The following is a 23,331-nucleotide window of genomic DNA, read 5'->3' as shown; positions in this document are numbered from 1 at the left end:
CATGAGACACAATGATGGTGGGTTGTGTTTAGGAGTAGTATTTACATGAGACACAGTGATGGTGGGTTGTGTTTAGGAGTAGTATTAACATGAGACACAGTGATGGTGGGTTGTGTTTAGGAATAGTATTAACATGAGACACAGTGATGGTGGGTTGTGTTTAGGAGTAGTATTAACATGAGACACAGTGATGGTGGGTTGTGTTTAGGAGTAGTACTAACATGAGACACAGTGATGGTGGTTTGTGTTTAGGAGTAGAATTAACATGAGACACAGTGATGGTGGGTTGTGTTTAGGAGTAGTATTAACATGAGACACAGTGATGGTGGGTTGTGTTTAGGAGTAGTATTAACATGAGACACGGTGATAGTGGGTTGTGTTTAGGAGTAGTATTAACATGAGACACGGTGATGGTGGTTCTGTTTAGGAGTAGTATTAACATGAGACACAGTGATGGTGGGTTGTGTATAGGAGTAGTATTAACATGAGACACAGTGATGGTCGGTTGTGTTTAGGAGTAGTATTAACATGAGACACAGTGATGGTGGGTTGTGTTTAGGAGTAGTATTAACATGAGACACAGTGATTGCGGGTTGTGTTTAGGAGTAGCATTAACATGAGACACAATGATGGTGGGTTGTGTTTAGGAGTAGTATTTACATGAGACACAGTGATGGTGGGTTGTGTTTAGGAGTAGTATTAACATGAGACACAGTGATGGTGGGTTGTGTTTAGGAATAGTATTAACATGAGACACAGTGATGGTGGGTTGTGTTTAGGAGTAGTATTAACATGAGACACAGTGATGGTGGGTTGTGTTTAGGAGTAGTATTAACATGAGACACAGTGATGGTGGGTTGTGTTTAGGAGTAGAATTAACATGAGACACAGTGATGGTGGGTTGTGTTTAGGAGTAGTATTAACATGAGACACAGTGATGGTGGGTTGTGTTTAGGAGTAGTATTAACATGAGACACGGTGATAGTGGGTTGTGTTTAGGAGTAGTATTAACATGAGACACAGTGATGGTGGGTTGTGTTTAGGAATAGTATTAACATGAGACACAGTGATGGTGGGTTGTGTTTAGGAGTAGTATTAACATGAGACACAGTGATGGTGGTTTGTGTTTAGGAGTAGTTTTAACATGAGACACAGTGATGGTGGGTTGTGTTTATGAGTAGTATTAACATGAGACACGGTGATGGTGGGTTGTGTTTAGGAGTAGTATTAACATGAGATACAGTGATGGTGGGTTGTGTTTAGGAGTAGTATTAACATGAGACACAGTGATGGTGGGTTGTGTTTAGGAGTAGTATTAACATGAGACACAGTGATGGTGGGTTGTGTATGGAGTAGTATTAACATGAGACACAGTGATGGTCGGTTGTGTTTAGGAGTAGTATTAACATGAGACACAGTGATGGTGGGTTGTGTTTAGGAGTAGTATTAACATGAGACACAGTGATGGTGGGTTGTGTTTAGGAGTAGCATTAACATGAGACACAATGATGGTGGGTTGTGTTTAGGAGTAGTATTAACATGAGACACAGTGATGGTGGGTTGTGTTTAGGAGTAGTATTAACATGAGACACAGTTATGGCGGGTTGTGTATAGGAGTAGTATTAACGTGAGACACAGTGATGGTGGGTTGTGTTTAGGAGTAGCATTAACATGAGACACAATGATGGTGGGTTGTGTTTAGGAGTAGTATTTACATGAGACACAGTGATGGTGGGTTGTGTTTAGGAGCAGTATTAACATGAGACACAGTGATGGTGGGTTGTGTTTAGGAATAGTATTAACATGAGACACAGTGATGGTGGGTTGTGTTTAGGAGTAGTATTAACATGAGACACGGTGATAGTGGGTTGTGTTTAGGAGTAGTATTAACATGAGACACAGTGATGGTGGTTTGTGTTTAGGAGTAGTATTAACATGAGACACAGTGATGGTGGTTTGTGTTTAGGAGTAGCATTAACATGAGACACAGTGATGGTGGGTTGTGTTTAGGAGTAGTATTAACATGAGACACAGTGATGGTGGGTTGTGTTTAGAAGTAGTATTAACATGAGACACGGTGATGGTGGGTTGTGTTTAGGAGTAGTATTAACATGAGACACGGTGATGGTGGGTTCTGTTTAGGAGTAGTATTAACATGAGACACAGTGATGGTGGGTTGTGTTTAGGAGTAGTATTAACATGAGACACGGTGATGGTGGGTTGTGTTTAGGAGTAGTATTAACATGAGACAGTGATGGTGGGTTGTGTTTAGCAGTAGTATTAACATGAGACACAGTGCTGGTGGGTTGTGTTTAGGAGTAGTATTAACATGAGACACGGTGATGGTGGGTTGTGTTTAGGAGTAGTATTAACATGAGACACGGTGATGGTGGTTCTGTTTAGGAGTAGTATTAACATGAGACACAGTGATGGTGGGTTGTGTATAGGAGTAGTATTAACATGAGACACAGTGATGGTCGGTTGTGTTTAGGAGTAGTATTAACATGAGACACAGTGATGGTGGGTTGTGTTTAGGAGTAGTATTAACATGAGACACAGTGATTGCGGGTTGTGTTTAGGAGTAGCATTAACATGAGACACAATGATGGTGGGTTGTGTTTAGGAGTAGTATTTACATGAGACACAGTGATGGTGGGTTGTGTTTAGGAGTAGTATTAACATGAGACACAGTGATGGTGGGTTGTGTTTAGGAATAGTATTAACATGAGACACAGTGATGGTGGGTTGTGTTTAGGAGTAGTATTAACATGAGACACAGTGATGGTGGGTTGTGTTTAGGAGTAGTACTAACATGAGACACAGTGATGGTGGTTTGTGTTTAGGAGTAGAATTAACATGAGACACAGTGATGGTGGGTTGTGTTTAGGAGTAGTATTAACATGAGACACAGTGATGGTGGGTTGTGTTTAGGAGTAGTATTAACATGAGACACGGTGATAGTGGGTTGTGTTTAGGAGTAGTATTAACATGAGACACGGTGATGGTGGTTCTGTTTAGGAGTAGTATTAACATGAGACACAGTGATGGTGGGTTGTGTATAGGAGTAGTATTAACATGAGACACAGTGATGGTCGGTTGTGTTTAGGAGTAGTATTAACATGAGACACAGTGATGGTGGGTTGTGTTTAGGAGTAGTATTAACATGAGACACAGTGATTGCGGGTTGTGTTTAGGAGTAGCATTAACATGAGACACAATGATGGTGGGTTGTGTTTAGGAGTAGTATTTACATGAGACACAGTGATGGTGGGTTGTGTTTAGGAGTAGTATTAACATGAGACACAGTGATGGTGGGTTGTGTTTAGGAATAGTATTAACATGAGACACAGTGATGGTGGGTTGTGTTTAGGAGTAGTATTAACATGAGACACAGTGATGGTGGGTTGTGTTTAGGAGTAGTACTAACATGAGACACAGTGATGGTGGTTTGTGTTTAGGAGTAGAATTAACATGAGACACAGTGATGGTGGGTTGTGTTTAGGAGTAGTATTAACATGAGACACAGTGATGGTGGGTTGTGTTTAGGAGTAGTATTAACATGAGACACGGTGATAGTGGGTTGTGTTTAGGAGTAGTATTAACATGAGACACAGTGATGGTGGGTTGTGTTTAGGAATAGTATTAACATGAGACACAGTGATGGTGGGTTGTGTTTAGGAGTAGTATTAACATGAGACACAGTGATGGTGGGTTGTGTTTAGGAGTAGTACTAACATGAGACACAGTGATGGTGGTTTGTGTTTAGGAGTAGAATTAACATGAGACACAGTGATGGTGGGTTGTGTTTAGGAGTAGTATTAACATGAGACACAGTGATGGTGGGATGTGTTTAGGAGTAGTATTAACATGAGACACGGTGATAGTGGGTTGTGTTTAGGAGTAGTATTAACATGAGACACAGTGATGGTGGTTTGTGTTTAGGAGTAGTATTAACATGAGACAGTGATGGTGGGTTGTGTTTAGGAATAGTATTAACATGAGACACAGTGATGGTGGGTTGTGTTTAGGAATAGTATTAACATGAGACACAGTGATGGCGGGTTGTGTATAGGAGTAGTATTAACATGAGACACAGTGATGGTGGGTTGTGTTTAGGAGTAGCATTAACATGAGACACAATGATGGTGGGTTGTGTTTAGGAGTAGTATTTACATGAGACACAGTGATGGTGGGTTGTGTTTAGGAATAGTATTAACATGAGACACAGTGATGGTGGGTTGTGTTTAGGAATAGTATTAACATGAGACACAGTGATGGTGGGTTGTGTTTAGGAGTAGTATTAACCTGAGACACGGTGATAGTGGGTTGTGTTTAGGAGTAGTATTAACATGAGACAGTGATGGTGGGTTGTGTTTAGGAGTAGTATTAACATGAGACACAGTGATGGTGGGTTGTGTTTAGGAGTAGCATTAACATGAGACACAGTGATGGTGGGTTGTGTTTAGGAGTAGTATTAACATGAGACACGGTGATGGTGGGTTGTGTTTAGGAGTAGTATTAACATGAGACACGGTGATGGTGGGTTCTGTTTAGGAGTAGTATTAACATGAGACACAGTGATGGTGGGTTGTGTATAGGAGTAGTATTAACATGAGACACAGTGATGGTCGGTTGTGTTTAGGAGTAGTATTAACATGAGACACAGTGATGGTGGGTTGTGTTTAGGAGTAGTATTAACATGACACAGTGATGGTGGGTTGTGTTTAGGAATAGTATTAACATGAGACACAGTGATGGTGGGTTGTGTTTAGGAGTAGTATTAACATGAGACACAGTGATGGTGGGTTGTGTTTAGGAGTAGTACTAACATGAGACACAGTGATGGTGGTTTGTGTTTAGGAGTAGAATTAACATGAGACACAGTGATGGTGGTTTGTGTTTAGGAGTAGTATTAACATGAGACACAGTGATGGTGGGTTGTGTTTAGGAGTAGTATTAACATGAGACACGGTGATAGTGGGTTGTGTTTAGGAGTAGTATTAACATGAGACACAGGGATGGTGGTTTGTGTTTAGGAGTAGTATTAACATGAGACAGTGATGGTGGGTTGTGTTTAGGAGTAGTATTAACATGAGACACAGTGATGGTGGGTTGTGTTAAGGAGTAGCATTAACATGAGACACAGTGATGGTGGGTTGTGTTTAGGAGTAGTATTAACATGAGACACAGTGATGGTGGGTTGTGTTTAGAAGTAGTATTAACATGAGACACGGTGATGGTGGGTTGTGTTTAGGAGTAGTATTAACATGAGACACGGTGATGGTGGGTTCTGTTTAGGAGTAGTATTAACATGAGACACAGTGATGGTGGGTTGTGTTTAGGAGTAGTATTAACATGAGACACAGTGCTGGTGGGTTGTGTTTAGGAGTAGTATTAACATGAGACACGGTGATGGTGGGTTGTGTTTAGGAGTAGTATTAACATGAGACACGGTGATGGTGGGTTGTGTTTAGGAGTAGTATTAACATGAGACAGTGATGGTGGGTTGTGTTTAGCAGTAGTATTAACATGAGACACAGTGCTGGTGGGTTGTGTTTAGGAGTAGTATTAACATGAGACACGGTGATGGTGGGTTGTGTTTAGGAATAGTATTAACATGAGACAGTGATGGTGGTTTGTGTTTAGGAGTAGTATTAACATGAGACACGGTGATGGTGGGTTGTGTTTAGGAGTAGTATTAACATGAGACACAGTGTTGTGGGTTGTGTTTAGGAGTAGTATTAACATGAGACACAGTGAGGGTGGGTTGTGTTTAGGAGTAGTATTAACATGAGACACAGTGATGGTGGGTTGTGTTTAGGAGTAGTATTAACATGAGACACAGTGATGGTGGGTTGTGTTTAGGAGTAGTATTAACATGAGACACAGTGATATTGGGTTGTGTTTAGGAGTAGTATTAACATGAGACACAGTGATGGTGGTTTGTGTTTAGGAGTAGTATTAACATGAGACACAGTGATGGTGGGTTGTGTTTAGGAGTAGCATTAACATGAGACAGTGATGGTGGGTTGTGTTTAGGAGTAGTATTAACATGAGACACGGTGATGGTGGGTTGTGTTTAGGAGTAGTATTAACATGAGACACAGTGTTGTGGGTTGTGTTTAGGAGTAGTATTAACATGAGACACAGTGAGGGTGGGTTGTGTTTAGGAGTAGTATTAACATGAGACACAGTGATGGTGGGTTGTGTTTAGGAGTAGTATTAACATGAGACACAGTGATGGTGGGTTGTGTTTAGGAGTAGTATTAACATGAGACACAGTGCTGGTGGGTTGTGTTTAGGAGTAGTATTAACATGAGACACAGTGATGGTGGGTTGTGTTTAGGAGTAGTATTAACATGAGACACAGTGATGGTGGGTTGTGTTTAGGAGTAGTATTAACATGAGACACAGTGATGGCGGGGTTGTGTATAGGAGTAGTATTAACATGAGACACAGTGATGGTGGGTTGTGTTTAGGAGTAGTATTAACATGAGACACAGTGATGGTGGGTTGTGTTTAGGAGTAGTATTAACATGAGACACAGTGATGGTGGGTTGTGTTTAGCAGTAGTATTAACATGAGACACAGTGATGGTGGGTTGTGTTTAGGAGTTGTATTAACATGAGACACGGTGATGGTGGGTTGTGTTTAGGAGTAGTATTAACATGAGACACAGTGATGGTCGTTTGTTTTTAGGAGTAGTATTAACTTGAGACACAGTGATGGTGGATTGTGTTTAGGAGTAGTATTAACATGAGACACAGTGATGGCGGGTTGTGTATAGGAGTAGTATTAACATGAGACACAGTGATGGTGGGTTGTGTTTAGGAGTAGCATTAACATGAGACACAATGATGGTGGGTTGTGTTTAGGAGTAGTATTTACATGAGACACAGTGATGGTGGGTTGTGTTTAGGAATAGTATTAACATGAGACACAGTGATGGTGGGTTGTGTTTAGGAATAGTATTAACATGAGACACAGTGATGGTGGGTTGTGTTTAGGAGTAGTATTAACATGAGACACGGTGATAGTGGGTTGTGTTTAGGAGTAGTATTAACATGAGACAGTGATGGTGGGTTGTGTTTAGGAGTAGTATTAACATGAGACACAGTGATGGTGGGTTGTGTTTAGGAGTAGCATTAACATGAGACACAGTGATGGTGGGTTGTGTTTAGGAGTAGTATTAACATGAGACACGGTGATGGTGGGTTGTGTTTAGGAGTAGTATTAACATGAGACACGGTGATGGTGGGTTCTGTTAAGGAGTAGTATTAACATGAGACACAGTGATGGTGGGTTGTGTATAGGAGTAGTATTAACATGAGACACAGTGATGGTCGGTTGTGTTTAGGAGTAGTATTAACATGAGACACAGTGATGGTGGGTTGTGTTTAGGAGTAGTATTAACATGACACAGTGATGGTGGGTTGTGTTTAGGAATAGTATTAACATGAGACACAGTGATGGTGGGTTGTGTTTAGGAGTAGTATTAACATGAGACACAGTGATGGTGGGTTGTGTTTAGGAGTAGTACTAACATGAGACACAGTGATGGTGGTTTGTGTTTAGGAGTAGAATTAACATGAGACACAGTGATGGTGGTTTGTGTTTAGGAGTAGTATTAACATGAGACACAGTGATGGTGGGTTGTGTTTAGGAGTAGTATTAACATGAGACACGGTGATAGTGGGTTGTGTTTAGGAGTAGTATTAACATGAGACACAGGGATGGTGGTTTGTGTTTAGGAGTAGTATTAACATGAGACAGTGATGGTGGGTTGTGTTTAGGAGTAGTATTAACATGAGACACAGTGATGGTGGGTTGTGTTTAGGAGTAGCATTAACATGAGACACAGTGATGGTGGGTTGTGTTTAGGAGTAGTATTAACATGAGACACAGTGATGGTGGGTTGTGTTTAGAAGTAGTATTAACATGAGACACGGTGATGGTGGGTTGTGTTTAGGAGTAGTATTAACATGAGACACGGTGATGGTGGGTTCTGTTTAGGAGTAGTATTAACATGAGACACGGTGATGGTGGGTTCTGTTTAGGAGTAGTATTAACATGAGACACAGTGACGGTGGGTTGTGTTTAGTAGTAGTATTAACATGAGACACAGTGATGGTGGGTTGTGTTTAGGAGTAGTATTAACATGAGACACAGTGATGGTGGGTTGTGTTTAGGAGTAGTATTAACATGAGACACAGTGATGGTGGTTTGTGTTTAGGAGTAGTTTTAACATGAGACACAGTGATGGTGGGTTGTGTTTATGAGTAGTATTAACATGAGACACGGTGATGGTGGGTTGTGTTTAGGAGTAGTATTAACATGAGACACAGTGATGGTGGGTTGTGTTTAGGAGTAGTATTAACATGAGACACAGTGATGGTGGGTTGTGTTTAGGAGTAGTATTAACATGAGACACAGTGATGGTGGGTTGTGTATAGGAGTAGTATTAACATGAGACACAGTGATGGTCGGTTGTGTTTAGGAGTAGTATTAACATGAGACACAGTGCTGGTGGGTTGTGTTTAGGAGTAGTATTAACATGAGACACAGTGATGGTGGGTTGTGTTTAGGAGTAGCATTAACATGAGACACAATGATGGTGGGTTGTGTTTAGGAGTAGTATTAACATGAGACACAGTGATGGTGGGTTGTGTTTAGGAGTAGTATTAACATGAGACACAGTTATGGCGGGTTGTGTATAGGAGTAGTATTAACGTGAGACACAGTGATGGTGGGTTGTGTTTAGGAGTAGCATTAACATGAGACACAATGATGGTGGGTTGTGTTTAGGAGTAGTATTTACATGAGACACAGTGATGGTGGGTTGTGTTTAGGAGCAGTATTAACATGAGACACAGTGATGGTGGGTTGTGTTTAGGAATAGTATTAACATGAGACACAGTGATGGTGGGTTGTGTTTAGGAGTAGTATTAACATGAGACACGGTGATAGTGGGTTGTGTTTAGGAGTAGTATTAACATGAGACACAGTGATGGTGGTTTGTGTTTAGGAGTAGTATTAACATGAGACACAGTGATGGTGGTTTGTGTTTAGGAGTAGCATTAACATGAGACACAGTGATGGTGGGTTGTGTTTAGGAGTAGTATTAACATGAGACACAGTGATGGTGGGTTGTGTTTAGAAGTAGTATTAACATGAGACACGGTGATGGTGGGTTGTGTTTAGGAGTAGTATTAACATGAGACACGGTGATGGTGGGTTCTGTTTAGGAGTAGTATTAACATGAGACACAGTGATGGTGGGTTGTGTTTAGGAGTAGTATTAACATGAGACACGGTGATGGTGGGTTGTGTTTAGGAGTAGTATTAACATGAGACAGTGATGGTGGGTTGTGTTTAGCAGTAGTATTAACATGAGACACAGTGCTGGTGGGTTGTGTTTAGGAGTAGTATTAACATGAGACACGGTGATGGTGGGTTGTGTTTAGGAGTAGTATTAACATGAGACACGGTGATGGTGGTTCTGTTTAGGAGTAGTATTAACATGAGACACAGTGATGGTGGGTTGTGTATAGGAGTAGTATTAACATGAGACACAGTGATGGTCGGTTGTGTTTAGGAGTAGTATTAACATGAGACACAGTGATGGTGGGTTGTGTTTAGGAGTAGTATTAACATGAGACACAGTGATTGCGGGTTGTGTTTAGGAGTAGCATTAACATGAGACACAATGATGGTGGGTTGTGTTTAGGAGTAGTATTTACATGAGACACAGTGATGGTGGGTTGTGTTTAGGAGTAGTATTAACATGAGACACAGTGATGGTGGGTTGTGTTTAGGAATAGTATTAACATGAGACACAGTGATGGTGGGTTGTGTTTAGGAGTAGTATTAACATGAGACACAGTGATGGTGGGTTGTGTTTAGGAGTAGTACTAACATGAGACACAGTGATGGTGGTTTGTGTTTAGGAGTAGAATTAACATGAGACACAGTGATGGTGGGTTGTGTTTAGGAGTAGTATTAACATGAGACACAGTGATGGTGGGTTGTGTTTAGGAGTAGTATTAACATGAGACACGGTGATAGTGGGTTGTGTTTAGGAGTAGTATTAACATGAGACACGGTGATGGTGGTTCTGTTTAGGAGTAGTATTAACATGAGACACAGTGATGGTGGGTTGTGTATAGGAGTAGTATTAACATGAGACACAGTGATGGTGGTTTGTGTTTAGGAGTAGTTTTAACATGAGACACAGTGATGGTGGGTTGTGTTTATGAGTAGTATTAACATGAGACACGGTGATGGTGGGTTGTGTTTAGGAGTAGTATTAACATGAGACACAGTGATGGTGGGTTGTGTTTAGGAGTAGTATTAACATGAGACACAGTGATGGTGGGTTGTGTTTAGGAGTAGTATTAACATGAGACACAGTGATGGTGGGTTGTGTATAGGAGTAGTATTAACATGAGACACAGTGATGGTCGGTTGTGTTTAGGAGTAGTATTAACATGAGACACAGTGATGGTGGGTTGTGTTTAGGAGTAGTATTAACATGAGACACAGTGATGGTGGGTTGTGTTTAGGAGTAGCATTAACATGAGACACAATGATGGTGGGTTGTGTTTAGGAGTAGTATTAACATGAGACACAGTGATGGTGGGTTGTGTTTAGGAGTAGTATTAACATGAGACACAGTTATGGCGGGTTGTGTATAGGAGTAGTATTAACGTGAGACACAGTGATGGTGGGTTGTGTTTAGGAGTAGCATTAACATGAGACACAATGATGGTGGGTTGTGTTTAGGAGTAGTATTTACATGAGACACAGTGATGGTGGGTTGTGTTTAGGAGCAGTATTAACATGAGACACAGTGATGGTGGGTTGTGTTTAGGAATAGTATTAACATGAGACACAGTGATGGTGGGTTGTGTTTAGGAGTAGTATTAACATGAGACACGGTGATAGTGGGTTGTGTTTAGGAGTAGTATTAACATGAGACACAGTGATGGTGGTTTGTGTTTAGGAGTAGTATTAACATGAGACACAGTGATGGTGGTTTGTGTTTAGGAGTAGCATTAACATGAGACACAGTGATGGTGGGTTGTGTTTAGGAGTAGTATTAACATGAGACACAGTGATGGTGGGTTGTGTTTAGAAGTAGTATTAACATGAGACACGGTGATGGTGGGTTGTGTTTAGGAGTAGTATTAACATGAGACACGGTGATGGTGGGTTCTGTTTAGGAGTAGTATTAACATGAGACACAGTGATGGTGGGTTGTGTTTAGGAGTAGTATTAACATGAGACACGGTGATGGTGGGTTGTGTTTAGGAGTAGTATTAACATGAGACAGTGATGGTGGGTTGTGTTTAGCAGTAGTATTAACATGAGACACAGTGCTGGTGGGTTGTGTTTAGGAGTAGTATTAACATGAGACACGGTGATGGTGGGTTGTGTTTAGGAGTAGTATTAACATGAGACACGGTGATGGTGGTTCTGTTTAGGAGTAGTATTAACATGAGACACAGTGATGGTGGGTTGTGTATAGGAGTAGTATTAACATGAGACACAGTGATGGTCGGTTGTGTTTAGGAGTAGTATTAACATGAGACACAGTGATGGTGGGTTGTGTTTAGGAGTAGTATTAACATGAGACACAGTGATTGCGGGTTGTGTTTAGGAGTAGCATTAACATGAGACACAATGATGGTGGGTTGTGTTTAGGAGTAGTATTTACATGAGACACAGTGATGGTGGGTTGTGTTTAGGAGTAGTATTAACATGAGACACAGTGATGGTGGGTTGTGTTTAGGAATAGTATTAACATGAGACACAGTGATGGTGGGTTGTGTTTAGGAGTAGTATTAACATGAGACACAGTGATGGTGGGTTGTGTTTAGGAGTAGTACTAACATGAGACACAGTGATGGTGGGTTGTGTTTAGGAGTAGTATTAACATGAGACACAGTGATGGTGGGTTGTGTTTAGGAGTAGTATTAACATGAGACACAGTGATGGTGGGTTGTGTTTAGGAGTAGTATTAACATGAGACACGGTGATAGTGGGTTGTGTTTAGGAGTAGTATTAACATGAGACACGGTGATGGTGGTTCTGTTTAGGAGTAGTATTAACATGAGACACAGTGATGGTGGGTTGTGTATAGGAGTAGTATTAACATGAGACACAGTGATGGTCGGTTGTGTTTAGGAGTAGTATTAACATGAGACACAGTGATGGTGGGTTGTGTTTAGGAGTAGTATTAACATGAGACACAGTGATTGCGGGTTGTGTTTAGGAGTAGCATTAACATGAGACACAATGATGGTGGGTTGTGTTTAGGAGTAGTATTAACATGAGACACAGTGATGGTGGTTGTGTTTAGGAGTAGTATTAACATGAGACACAGTGATGGTGGGTTGTGTTTAGGAGTAGTATTAACATGAGACACAGTGATGGTGGGTTGTGTTTAGGAGTAGTACTAACATGAGACACAGTGATGGTGGTTTGTGTTTAGGAGTAGAATTAACATGAGACACAGTGATGGTGGGTTGTGTTTAGGAGTAGTATTAACATGAGACACAGTGATGGTGGGTTGTGTTTAGGAGTAGTATTAACATGAGACACGGTGATAGTGGGTTGTGTTTAGGAGTAGTATTAACATGAGACACAGTGATGGTGGGTTGTGTTTAGGAATAGTATTAACATGAGACACAGTGATGGTGGGTTGTGTTTTGGAGTAGTATTAACATGAGACACAGTGATGGTGGGTTGTGTTTAGGAGTAGTACTAACATGAGACACAGTGATGGTGGTTTGTGTTTAGGAGTAGAATTAACATGAGACACAGTGATGGTGGGTTGTGTTTAGGAGTAGTATTAACATGAGACACAGTGATGGTGGGATGTGTTTAGGAGTAGTATTAACATGAGACACGGTGATAGTGGGTTGTGTTTAGGAGTAGTATTAACATGAGACACAGTGATGGTGGTTTGTGTTTAGGAGTAGTATTAACATGAGACAGTGATGGTGGGTTGTGTTTAGGAGTAGTATTAACATGAGACACAGTGATGGTGGGTTGTGTTTAGGAGTAGCATTAACATGAGACACAGTGATGGTGGGTTGTGTTTAGGAGTAGTATTAACATGAGACACAGTGATGGTGGGTTGTGTTTAGGAGTAGTATTAACATGAGACACGGTGATGGTGGGTTGTGTTTAGGAGTAGTATTAACATGAGACACGGTGATGGTGGGTTCTGTTTAGGAGTAGTATTAACATGAGACACAGTGATGGTGGGTTGTGTTTAGGAGTAGTATTAACATGAGACACGGTGATGGTGGGTTGTGTTTAGGAGTAGTATTAACATGAGACACGGTGATGGTGGGTTCTGTTTAGGAGTAGTATTAACATGAGACACAGTGACGGTGGGTTGTGTTTAGTAGTAGTATTAACATGAGACACAGTGATGGTGGGTTGTGTTTAGGAGTAGTATTAACATGAGACAGAGTGATGGTGGGTTGTGTTTAGGAATAGTATTAACATGAGACACAGTCATGGTGGGTTGTGTTTAGGAGTAGTACTAACATGAGACACAGTGATGGTGGGTTGTGTTTAGGAGTAGTATTAACATGAGACACAGTGATGGTGGGTTGTGTTTAGGAGTAGTATTAACATGAGACACGGTGATGGTGGGTTGTGTTTAGGAGTAGTATTAACATGAGACACAGTGATGGTGGTTTGTGTTTAGGAGTAGTATTAACATGAGACACAGTGATGGTGGGTTGTGTTTAGGAGTAGCATTAACATGAGACACAATGATGGTGGGTTGTGTTTAGGAGTAGTATTTACATGAGACACAGTGATGGTGGGTTGTGTTTAGGAGTAGTATTAACATGAGACACAGTGATGGTGGGTTGTGTTTAGGAGTAGTATTAACATGAGACACAGTGATGGTGGGTTGTGTATAGGAGTAGTATTAACATGAGACACAGTGATGGTCGGTTGTGTTTAGGAGTAGTATTAACATGAGACACAGTGATGGTGGGTTGTGTTTAGGAGTAGTATTAACATGAGACACAGTGATGGCGGGTTGTGTATAGGAGTAGTATTAACATGAGACACAGTGATGGTGGGTTGTGTTTAGGAGTAGTATTAACATGAGACACAATGATGGTGGGTTGTGTTTAGGAGTAGTATTTACATGAGACACAGTGATGGTGGGTTGTGTTTAGGAGTAGCATTAACATGAGACACAGTGATGGTGGGTTGTGTTTAGGAGTAGTATTAACATGAGACACAGTGATGGTGGGTTGTGTTTAGGAGTAGTATTAACATGAGACACAGTGATGGTGGGTTGTGTTTAGAAGTAGTATTAACATGAGACACGGTGATGGTGGGTTGTGTTTAGGAGTAGTATTAACATGAGACACGGTGATGGTGGGTTCTGTTTAGGAGTAGTATTAACATGAGACACAGTGATGGTGGGTTGTGTTTAGGAGTAGTATTAACATGAGACACGGTGATGGTGGGTTGTGTTTAGGAGTAGTATTAACATGAGACAGTGATGGTGGGTTGTGTTTAGCAGTAGTATTAACATGAGACACAGTGCTGGTGGGTTGTGTTTAGGAGTAGTATTAACATGAGACACGGTGATGGTGGGTTGTGTTTAGGAATAGTATTAACATGAGACAGTGATGGTGGTTTGTGTTTAGGAGTAGTATTAACATGAGACACGGTGATGGTGGGTTGTGTTTAGGAGTAGTATTAACATGAGACACAGTGTTGTGGGTTGTGTTTAGGAGTAGTATTAACATGAGACACAGTGAGGGTGGGTTGTGTTTAGGAGTAGTATTAACATGAGACACAGTGATGGTGGGTTGTGTTTAGGAGTAGTATTAACATGAGACACAGTGATGGTGGGTTGTGTTTAGGAGTAGTATTAACATGAGACACAGTGATATTGGGTTGTGTTTAGGAGTAGTATTAACATGAGACACAGTGATGGTGGTTTGTGTTTAGGAGTAGTATTAACATGAGACACAGTGATGGTGGGTTGTGTTTAGGAGTAGCATTAACATGAGACACAGTGATGGTGGGTTGTGTTTAGGAGTAGTATTAACATGAGACACGGTGATGGTGGGTTGTGTTTAGGAGTAGTATTAACATGAGACACAGTGTTGTGGGTTGTGTTTAGGAGTAGTATTAACATGAGACACAGTGAGGGTGGGTTGTGTTTAGGAGTAGTATTAACATGAGACACAGTGATGGTGGGTTGTGTTTAGGAGTAGTATTAACATGAGACACAGTGATGGTGGGTTGTGTTTAGGAGTAGTATTAACATGAGACACAGTGCTGGTGGGTTGTGTTTAGGAGTAGTATTAACATGAGACACAGTGATGGTGGGTTGTGTTTAGGAGTAGTATTAACATGAGACACAGTGTTGTGGGTTTGTTGGTTTAGATGAAAACAATCACTTTCCTGTTCTCCTTTCCTGTCTGTCCTCTGACAGGCCTCCTGAATCATATCAGAAATCTATATATGCACATTAGACTTTATAGAATATGGTCCTCTGTAGCTCAGTTGGTAGAGCATGGCACCTGCAACGTGATGGGTTTTGTTCCCTGGACCACCCATACGTAAAATATATGCACATATAACTAACTGTAAGTCGCTTTGGATAAAGGCATCTGCTAAATGGCATTATTTATGGACAGCAGACTACAACACACTACACAGTCAATACAGCAGGCTATGGTGATGTTCATTGATGCCTCTGATAGATTAAGCTAATACTAGTACTGTACAACAGAGGAGGCTGGTGGGCAGAGATATAGGAGGAATGGCAGGAATTAATGGAACAGTATCCATTCATTCTATTCATATTACGGCACAAATGAATAAGGACATCAGGACTGGAGGCTGCAGTAATGTTGAGATGCCAGTAGGGGGAGCTCTAGTCTAGAACACTGCAGTAATGTTGAGATGCCAGTAGGGTGAGCTCTCGTCTAGAACACTGGAACCTTCAGTACCACTTTGATGCAGCTGATGCGGAGTGTAAATTGAATGTGTTTGAAGAATAGAATGAATGACATCATGGAACTGACCAAATGTAAATGGAACTTTGACCTGTTCCATGTAGAACTCAGAGGGACAAGGCAACACATTCTAATATATTATAAACATTCTATAAAGAATAGTCAACATATTGTTAACATGGTTCTGTATTTAAATAAAAGTGGAAATGGGGGACATTTTGTCCATTATAGAAATGTAGGGCCCATTTTAATACAGTAACCTCCCTTTTCTGACATGCTGTTCTTGTCCTCATGCATGTTAATGTCTTAAAGAGGAAGGAAAGGACAGTTCTGTATCAGCTACTTGTGTTCTGACTACTTTAAATATGTATCAACCACAGAACTGACACTTACTAGCAGTTCCCCCTCACTACCAGTCAGTTAACTCACTGTACAAAACCTCTCCCCTTCAGTCTGTAAGTACTCTTGACAATATCTTGAAATATAGTTTTTGGTTATTTGTTTTAGTCATAAGTCATATACTTGAAGGTAATGTATCATTTTACTTCTTGTTATGTTTTGAGCTGTGTTTTGGTTGTTACATCAGGGTCAGTATTCATAAAGTGTCTCAGTGTAGGAGTGTTGATCTACATAGTGATGAGATGATTAACCAGGGTAAAAAAGACATGCAGACAAACGTGTGAATGCCTGCTCAGTGTACCACTGCACTGTGTGTGTGTGTGTGTGTGTGTGTGTGTGTGTGTGTGTGTGTGTGTGTGTGTGTGTGTGTGTGTGTGTGTGTGTGTGTGTGTGTGTGTGTGTGTGTGTGTGTGTGTGTGTGTGTGTGTGTGTGTGTGTGTGTGTGTGAGAGAGAGAGAGAGAGTCACTTCCTTTTTAGCCTCACAGCTTGGGGATAGGAGCTATCATTGAACCTGGTGGTCAGTCTTTAGGCTGCTGTACAGCTTGACGGACCGTAGAGGTTGAACATTTATCCTCCTATATTTGGGGTTCTGAGAATAAAACAGCTTCAGAACAATCAATGTAGAAATATGTGTTTACAGTTCTACACATCTGTTCAATAAGTTATTGTTGTTGATGTTGTTGTTGATGACTTTATTGTATCCATTAGGAAATTATTTTTGCATCATACAACATGTCATCTTAAATACATAGACGTAGACAGACATGCAACACATCACACACATTACATACATAGTGCAATATACTTACAGACAGACAGTATTCACATAGACAACCATACAGCACAATACAACACAACACAATATGAGCCTGGTTCATTTTCAGTAATGAGGCCCTGGACCCCATTTACAGTTTCTACTTCAATGTATCAGGTGGAGTTATTCACCAGCTATAGAGTGAGTTGTTGTTTATGTTTCTAACACTGCAGGGTGGGAGATGCAACAATGTCCTTGAGAACAGCAGGAAGTGTGTTGGTGGTCTTTCTCTGGTCTGTAGCAGGTATGGTCTCATTCTTATCTTTTAGTTGCCCAGTTTGTCAAACTACAGATATTTCTAAAAGCATAACCATTTTTATGTTCTACTGTCGACACATTTTCCGTCTCCACTTCACTTTAAACAGTTGCTCTTCACACCTCACTGAGTGAAGCTTCTGTGGTTTCCATTCACACTCAACCAAAGAGTATCTATGTCTCAGCTCAGCAACTATGGAACAAAGTGTTAGTGTGAGTCAAAAGACCTTGAACTTAATGTAACGTCCTTGTGATGTCTAACTGTGTTTCAGTGGTACTGGGTCAGAATGGCTGGAGTGTTACATACACCACTCAGAGTATCTGTGCCTTGAAGGGGTCATCAGTGGAGCTGTCCTGCTCTTACACATATCCCAGTGGTACAGTCACAACAACCTTCTGGTTCACTAAATATGATGCTGAGGGGAATCCTGTGAGTCTGAGTGATGACCCAGACTACTATGGTCGTTTGACGTACCGTAGTGATAAGACGAATGGACACACCCTGAGAATCACAGACCTGAGAGAGAGTGACTCAGCTACGTACAAGTTCAGCTTTATAACAGATCAGACCGGAGGGAAATATACTGGTGATCCTGGAGTCACTCTGTCTGTCACAGGTAACATTCTATTGTCTGATGTTCTGTTTAATCTTCATTGTCCCTTTAGGTCTGGAAATGGTCTTGATTTGTATTAATCTAATAAAAGTAATGAGCTGGCGCACACCCAGAGAAACTGATTTAGTGTAGAGGTGCTGACTAACGGAGAATAAACTGGAAGCTATAACAACACACCCAGAGGAACTGATTTAGTGTAGAGGTGCTGACTAACGGAGAATAAACTGGAAGCTATAACAACACACCCAGAGAAACTGATTTAGTGTAGAGGTGCTGACTAACGGAGAATAAACTGGAAGCTGTAACAACACACCCAGAGAAACGTATTTAGTGTAGAGGTGCTGACTAACGGAGAATAAACTGGAAGCTATAACAACACACCCAGAGAAACGTATTTAGTGTAGAGGTGCTGACTAACGGAGAATAAACTGGAAGCTATAACAACACACCCAGAGAAACGTATTTAGTGTAGAGGTGCTGACTAACGGAGAATAAACTGGAAGCTGTAACAACACACCCAGAGAAACGTATTTAGTGTAGAGGTGCTGACTAACGGAGAATAAACTGGAAGCTATAACAACACACCCAGAGAAACGTATTTAGTGTAGAGGTGCTGACTAACGGAGAATAAACTGGAAGCTATAACAACAAAGAGAGTCACACACTCCATATGTATAACCTCCCAGTCATTTATTGTGTAAAAAACACCAACCTTCTTCAGGGTAAATGTATTGCATCATGTGACGACACTAGACAACAGGTGATTCAGGTTGATGTTGTCTACTCCAGACCTGCAGGTGAAGGTGACTCCTTTTTCACAGTTTCCAACATGGACGACACTGACCTGTAGCACCACCTGTATTCTGACTGGTAACCCCACCTACATCTGGTACAAGAACGGACAGGTTGTTACTGAGAACACTTTACCCTACTCAGTCTATCCTTATGCTGCAGACAGCTACTCCTGTGCTGTAAAAGGCCATAAGGATCTCCACTCTCCTGCAGTCTGTGAGTGTTTATTTAATTAACAATACTGTTTAACCTGTGTGTCTTTGTTTCACTTTGTCATTTGAGAACTTTTAGCATTTCTAGAAAGAACTGAGAATATAATCCAGTTGACCTCTTGTTATGTCACTGTGTTTCAGGTGTTGATGGTCAGAGCTGCAGCAGAGTGACTTACACCAAGAGGAGAATCTGTGTCTTAAAGGGGTCAACAGTGGACATATCCTGTACTTATGTTAGTTATTATTACACCACATCAACATTCTGGTTTAGAAGTGATACGACGACCCCTGAGGACCTAACCACAGACCCAGTGTATGCAGGTCGTGTGAAGTACCCTGACAAAGAGAGATGGAGTTTACAACGTCCCTCCATCCTGAGAATCACAGATCTGAGAGAGGAGGACTCAGCTGAGTATCGCTTCACTTTTAAAACATACAACTTTGAATGGGGTCATAGTTTCCCAGGAACAACTCTGTCTGTCACAGGTAATACTACACTGTATGATACAACTGTAAATCATATTAAATTACAGGGGAAAATATATTAACCATCCTGTTAACACAGAGGTGTATGTGGTTTTATACATATTGTTTCAGGTCTGCAGGTGAAGGTGACTCCTGCTGCAGAGGGACAGAAGACACTGACCTGTATCACCACCTGTACTCTGACTGACAACCCCACCTACATCTGGTACAGGAATGGATGGAATGTACTAGATAACTCCTCCCCCATGTACTCCATCAGCAGTGAGGATGAAGACAGTTCATTCTCCTGTGCTGTAAAAGGCCATGAGGATCTCAGCTCTCCTGCAGTGTGTGAGTACAGTACAATAGTACAGTATTCTACTTAGCAAGTATCATATATTCAGGCAAAAGAGACATGTCTTACTTTATCAATCATTACAGAACAAAAATATATTTTTTACTAATTGTTAATATTACTCTGACAAAATGTTTGGTCTTTAACATCAGATAAACCAAAGAACACCTCAGTGTCAGTCAGTCCCTCTGGTGAAATAGTGGAGGGCAGTTCAGTGACTCTGACCTGCAGCAGTGATGCCAACCCACCTGTGGACAAATACACCTGGTACTTTCAAAATGAGACTTTGAGATTTGGACAGATCTACAACATAAGTAACTTCAAGTCTAAGGACAATGGACATTACCACTGTGAGGCCTGGAATGGAAGAGGATCTAGGAACTCTACAGCTCTGATGATCATTTTACCAGGTGAAGATTCATCTTATATATTTCAACACAAAATTGTTTCAAACTAATATTAATAGTTATACTTTGGCTTAACATACTTTGTTTTATAATTATATATACGTTGAGATTAGATCAGTTAACAAATATTTTGTACTTTTGTATTACATGCCTGTACTCATATCATCCATATTTTATTGTAGGGAAACAGACCTCAGTTCTGACTGCATCTGTAGGAATCATAGTGGTTGTTCTGGTTCTCATCCTCTGTCTCTCTGGACTCATGTGGTTCAGGTGAGTGAAGAAGGGAACATTGATGTTTGTATTATTCTTTCACCTTAGACCTCTGATTTGTTATTAACTTAATGCATTCATTAAGTTATAGGCCCAATGCCCTTAACCACTAGGCCACCTGGGGTGGCAGGTAGCTTAGTGGTGAGAGCGTTGAACTTGTAACTGAAAGGTTGCAAGATTGAATCCCTGAGCTGACAAGATAAAAATATGTCGTTCCGCCCCTGAACAAGGCAGTTAACCCAATGTTCCTAGGACGACATTGAAAATAAGAGTTTGTTCTTAACTGACTTGCCTAGTTAAATAAAGATAAAGTAAGAAACCTGCTAAAATGTATTAGTAACATATCAACTTCCACTAGAGGTCAGTTGAGAGCAGAACTCACTCTGTCCCTCATTACAGGAGATCCACAGGAGGAAGTGATGCCACAGCAGACACACAGGTAATAATGTCAACAACCACAGGTGATTCTATTAGTTACACCTGGACCCCCCCCCCCCCCCCCCCCCCCCCACACACACACAACTCATCAGGCTTTGATTATATGAATCAGCTGTGTAGTGCTAGGGCAAAAAACTAATTGTGCAGCTCTGAGCTCAAAACGTGCAGGGCACAGCTCTGAGTTTGGGAAACCCTGAGTTACAACTCCATTTTCATTAGTTTACTGTTTCACGACAGTCTCTTTCGTACTATTTTCATTGTTACCTCTCTCTCTCTCCACAGAGTGTCCGTCCTGACTGTAACAGTGACACGTACACAGGTCTGAACATGAGGACCATGTCCCCTGACTACGACACTCTGGCAGTAAGTCTCTTATAATTCATTTTGATTGTTTGTTAGTGTGTTTGTGTTTTATACTTGAATGTGTTTAGAGAAAATGATGGAAAGACTGGTGTTTCAATGAACACATGGATTTCCTCTCTCTCTCTCTCTCTCTTTCCCTCTCTCTATATCTTTCCCTCTCTCTCCCTCCCCCTCTCTCTATATTTTTCCCTCTCTCTCTCTCCCTCCCCCTCTTTCTGTCCACAGAATGTCCATCCTGACCCTAACAATGACGCCAACAGTGACATGTACTCACCTCTGAACATGAAGACCAGGTCACCAGAGTATGACACCCTGGGAGTAAGTGTATTTGTGTGTGTGTGTCCATAAACATTTTAGTGGGAGTGTAAATTGCTAATTCAGTGTCTTCTTTCAGAATGTGAGGGGACCCTCCCACTGAAGAGACCACCACAGAACCTGATCTGAAGAGAACCACCACAGATCCTGGACTAAAGAGAACCACCACCGAATCTGGACCGAAGAGAACCACCACAGAAGCTGGACTGAAGAGAACCACCACAGATCCTGGACTGAAGAGAACCACCACAGAATCTGGACTGAAGAGAACCACCACAGAAGCTGGACTGAAGAGAACCACCACAGAAGCTGGACTGAAGAGAACCACCACAGAAGCTGGACTGAAGAGAACCACCACAGAAGCTGGACTGAAGAGCTACGGTTCCAATCCAAAAATAGTCCTCTCACCTCTATTCTCTTGCTACCTTAACAAGATGGTTTTCCAGACCATGAACTTTAGCTTTTGAGTAAATGCTGGAATATATTTTTTATTTTCTTATTATATTTTTTTATTTTGATGATAGATGGGATGGGTTATGCTTCTGCTTTTTTTCAATGGGATTTTTCCATTTCCATATTTTTTCTTGTGTAGCAATCTGTTTACTATCTATAGTTTAAAATTATATTTCGATGGGATTTTGCTATTTTAGGGATTTATAACATCAAAAGTCCTACTTTCCACAGCAACTAATATGGATAATATTGATAACAGCGTTTTAATATATTTAGCTTTTGGGACAAGTTTCCCCTGATGTGTTTAATGATTTACGTTGTATTGCTGTCAGACATTATTACTTATTATATGTTTTATATTTTATCATATTATATTGTTTTTTAAATTTAAAAACATGTAATCAGCACATTACATACATTTAAACATTTGCAGTTTTTTACATTTTATATTAATTATAATTGTATATTACGTAATGCTATATTGTTCAGTGTCATGATATCACTTGTTTTGTCATCACATTTTTCATTATTATGTATTTTATATACGTTAAATACATGTTTACCTTTGCAATTTTTACTGTGTGGTTTAGTGTCAATACAGTATAAGCATCATGTTTTAAATAAGATCAACATTTCAACAATAAATACATAGATTATTTGATCAACTAATAATACATTGATTCATAACTATTTCCACTCAGCTCTTGTTTCTTGTATTTCTGCCTATTAGGACACATGATGGCGGCATTGAATAATTGAACCATGAGTGGCGAGGCCAGCGTTTCCTCAACTCAGTCTTGGGGACCCCAAGGGGTGAATGTTTTGGTTTTATCCCAGGCACTACACAGCTGATTCAAATAATCAAATCTTACTGTCAAGTTGATTACTCAAACACAGACCCAGTCTCCAGTAACTATGAAGACAGTTACTCCTGTGCTGTAAAAGGCCATGAGGATCTCCACTCTCCTGCAGTGTGTGAGTGTTTCTTTAATACATTATACAGTGTGTTGGTTTCACTTTGTCATTTGAGAACTTTTAGCATTTCTAGAAAGAACTGAGAATACAATCCAGTTGTCCTCTTGTTATGTCACTGTGTTTCAGGTGTTCAGGATCAGAGATGCAACAGAGTGACTTACATCAAGAGGAGAATCTGTGTCTTGAAGGGG

At 40.7% G+C, this 23,331-nt stretch overlaps 1 protein-coding gene and 1 long non-coding RNA gene across 2 annotated transcripts in view; both read left to right on the top strand.

Moving 5' to 3' along the window:
• Nucleotides 1–19,644, top strand: part of LOC139541509 (uncharacterized) — a 103,447-nt gene extending 83,803 nt beyond the window's left edge. The window contains exons 6-8 of the mRNA XM_071346221.1: nucleotides 17,751–18,095; nucleotides 18,882–19,100; nucleotides 19,238–19,644. Coding sequence (XP_071202322.1) covers nucleotides 17,751–18,095; nucleotides 18,882–19,100; nucleotides 19,238–19,644 — 971 coding nt within the window. The remainder of the gene's footprint in view (nucleotides 1–17,750; nucleotides 18,096–18,881; nucleotides 19,101–19,237) is intronic.
• Nucleotides 19,645–21,221: 1,577 nt separating this feature from the next.
• LOC139568095 (uncharacterized) lies at nucleotides 21,222–22,865 on the top strand. The gene is made up of 3 exons (XR_011673511.1): nucleotides 21,222–21,397; nucleotides 21,623–21,715; nucleotides 21,792–22,865. It is a non-coding gene; the product is annotated as an uncharacterized lncRNA (long non-coding RNA).
• Nucleotides 22,866–23,331: the final 466 nt, after the last annotated feature.

This window comes from Salvelinus alpinus, chromosome 2 (genome assembly GCF_045679555.1).
Source record: "Salvelinus alpinus chromosome 2, SLU_Salpinus.1, whole genome shotgun sequence".
In the NCBI taxonomy this organism is placed as follows: Eukaryota; Metazoa; Chordata; class Actinopteri; order Salmoniformes; family Salmonidae; genus Salvelinus; species Salvelinus alpinus.
Note: the sequence above shows the minus strand (reverse complement) of the source record. Positions and strands in the feature narration are given on the sequence as shown.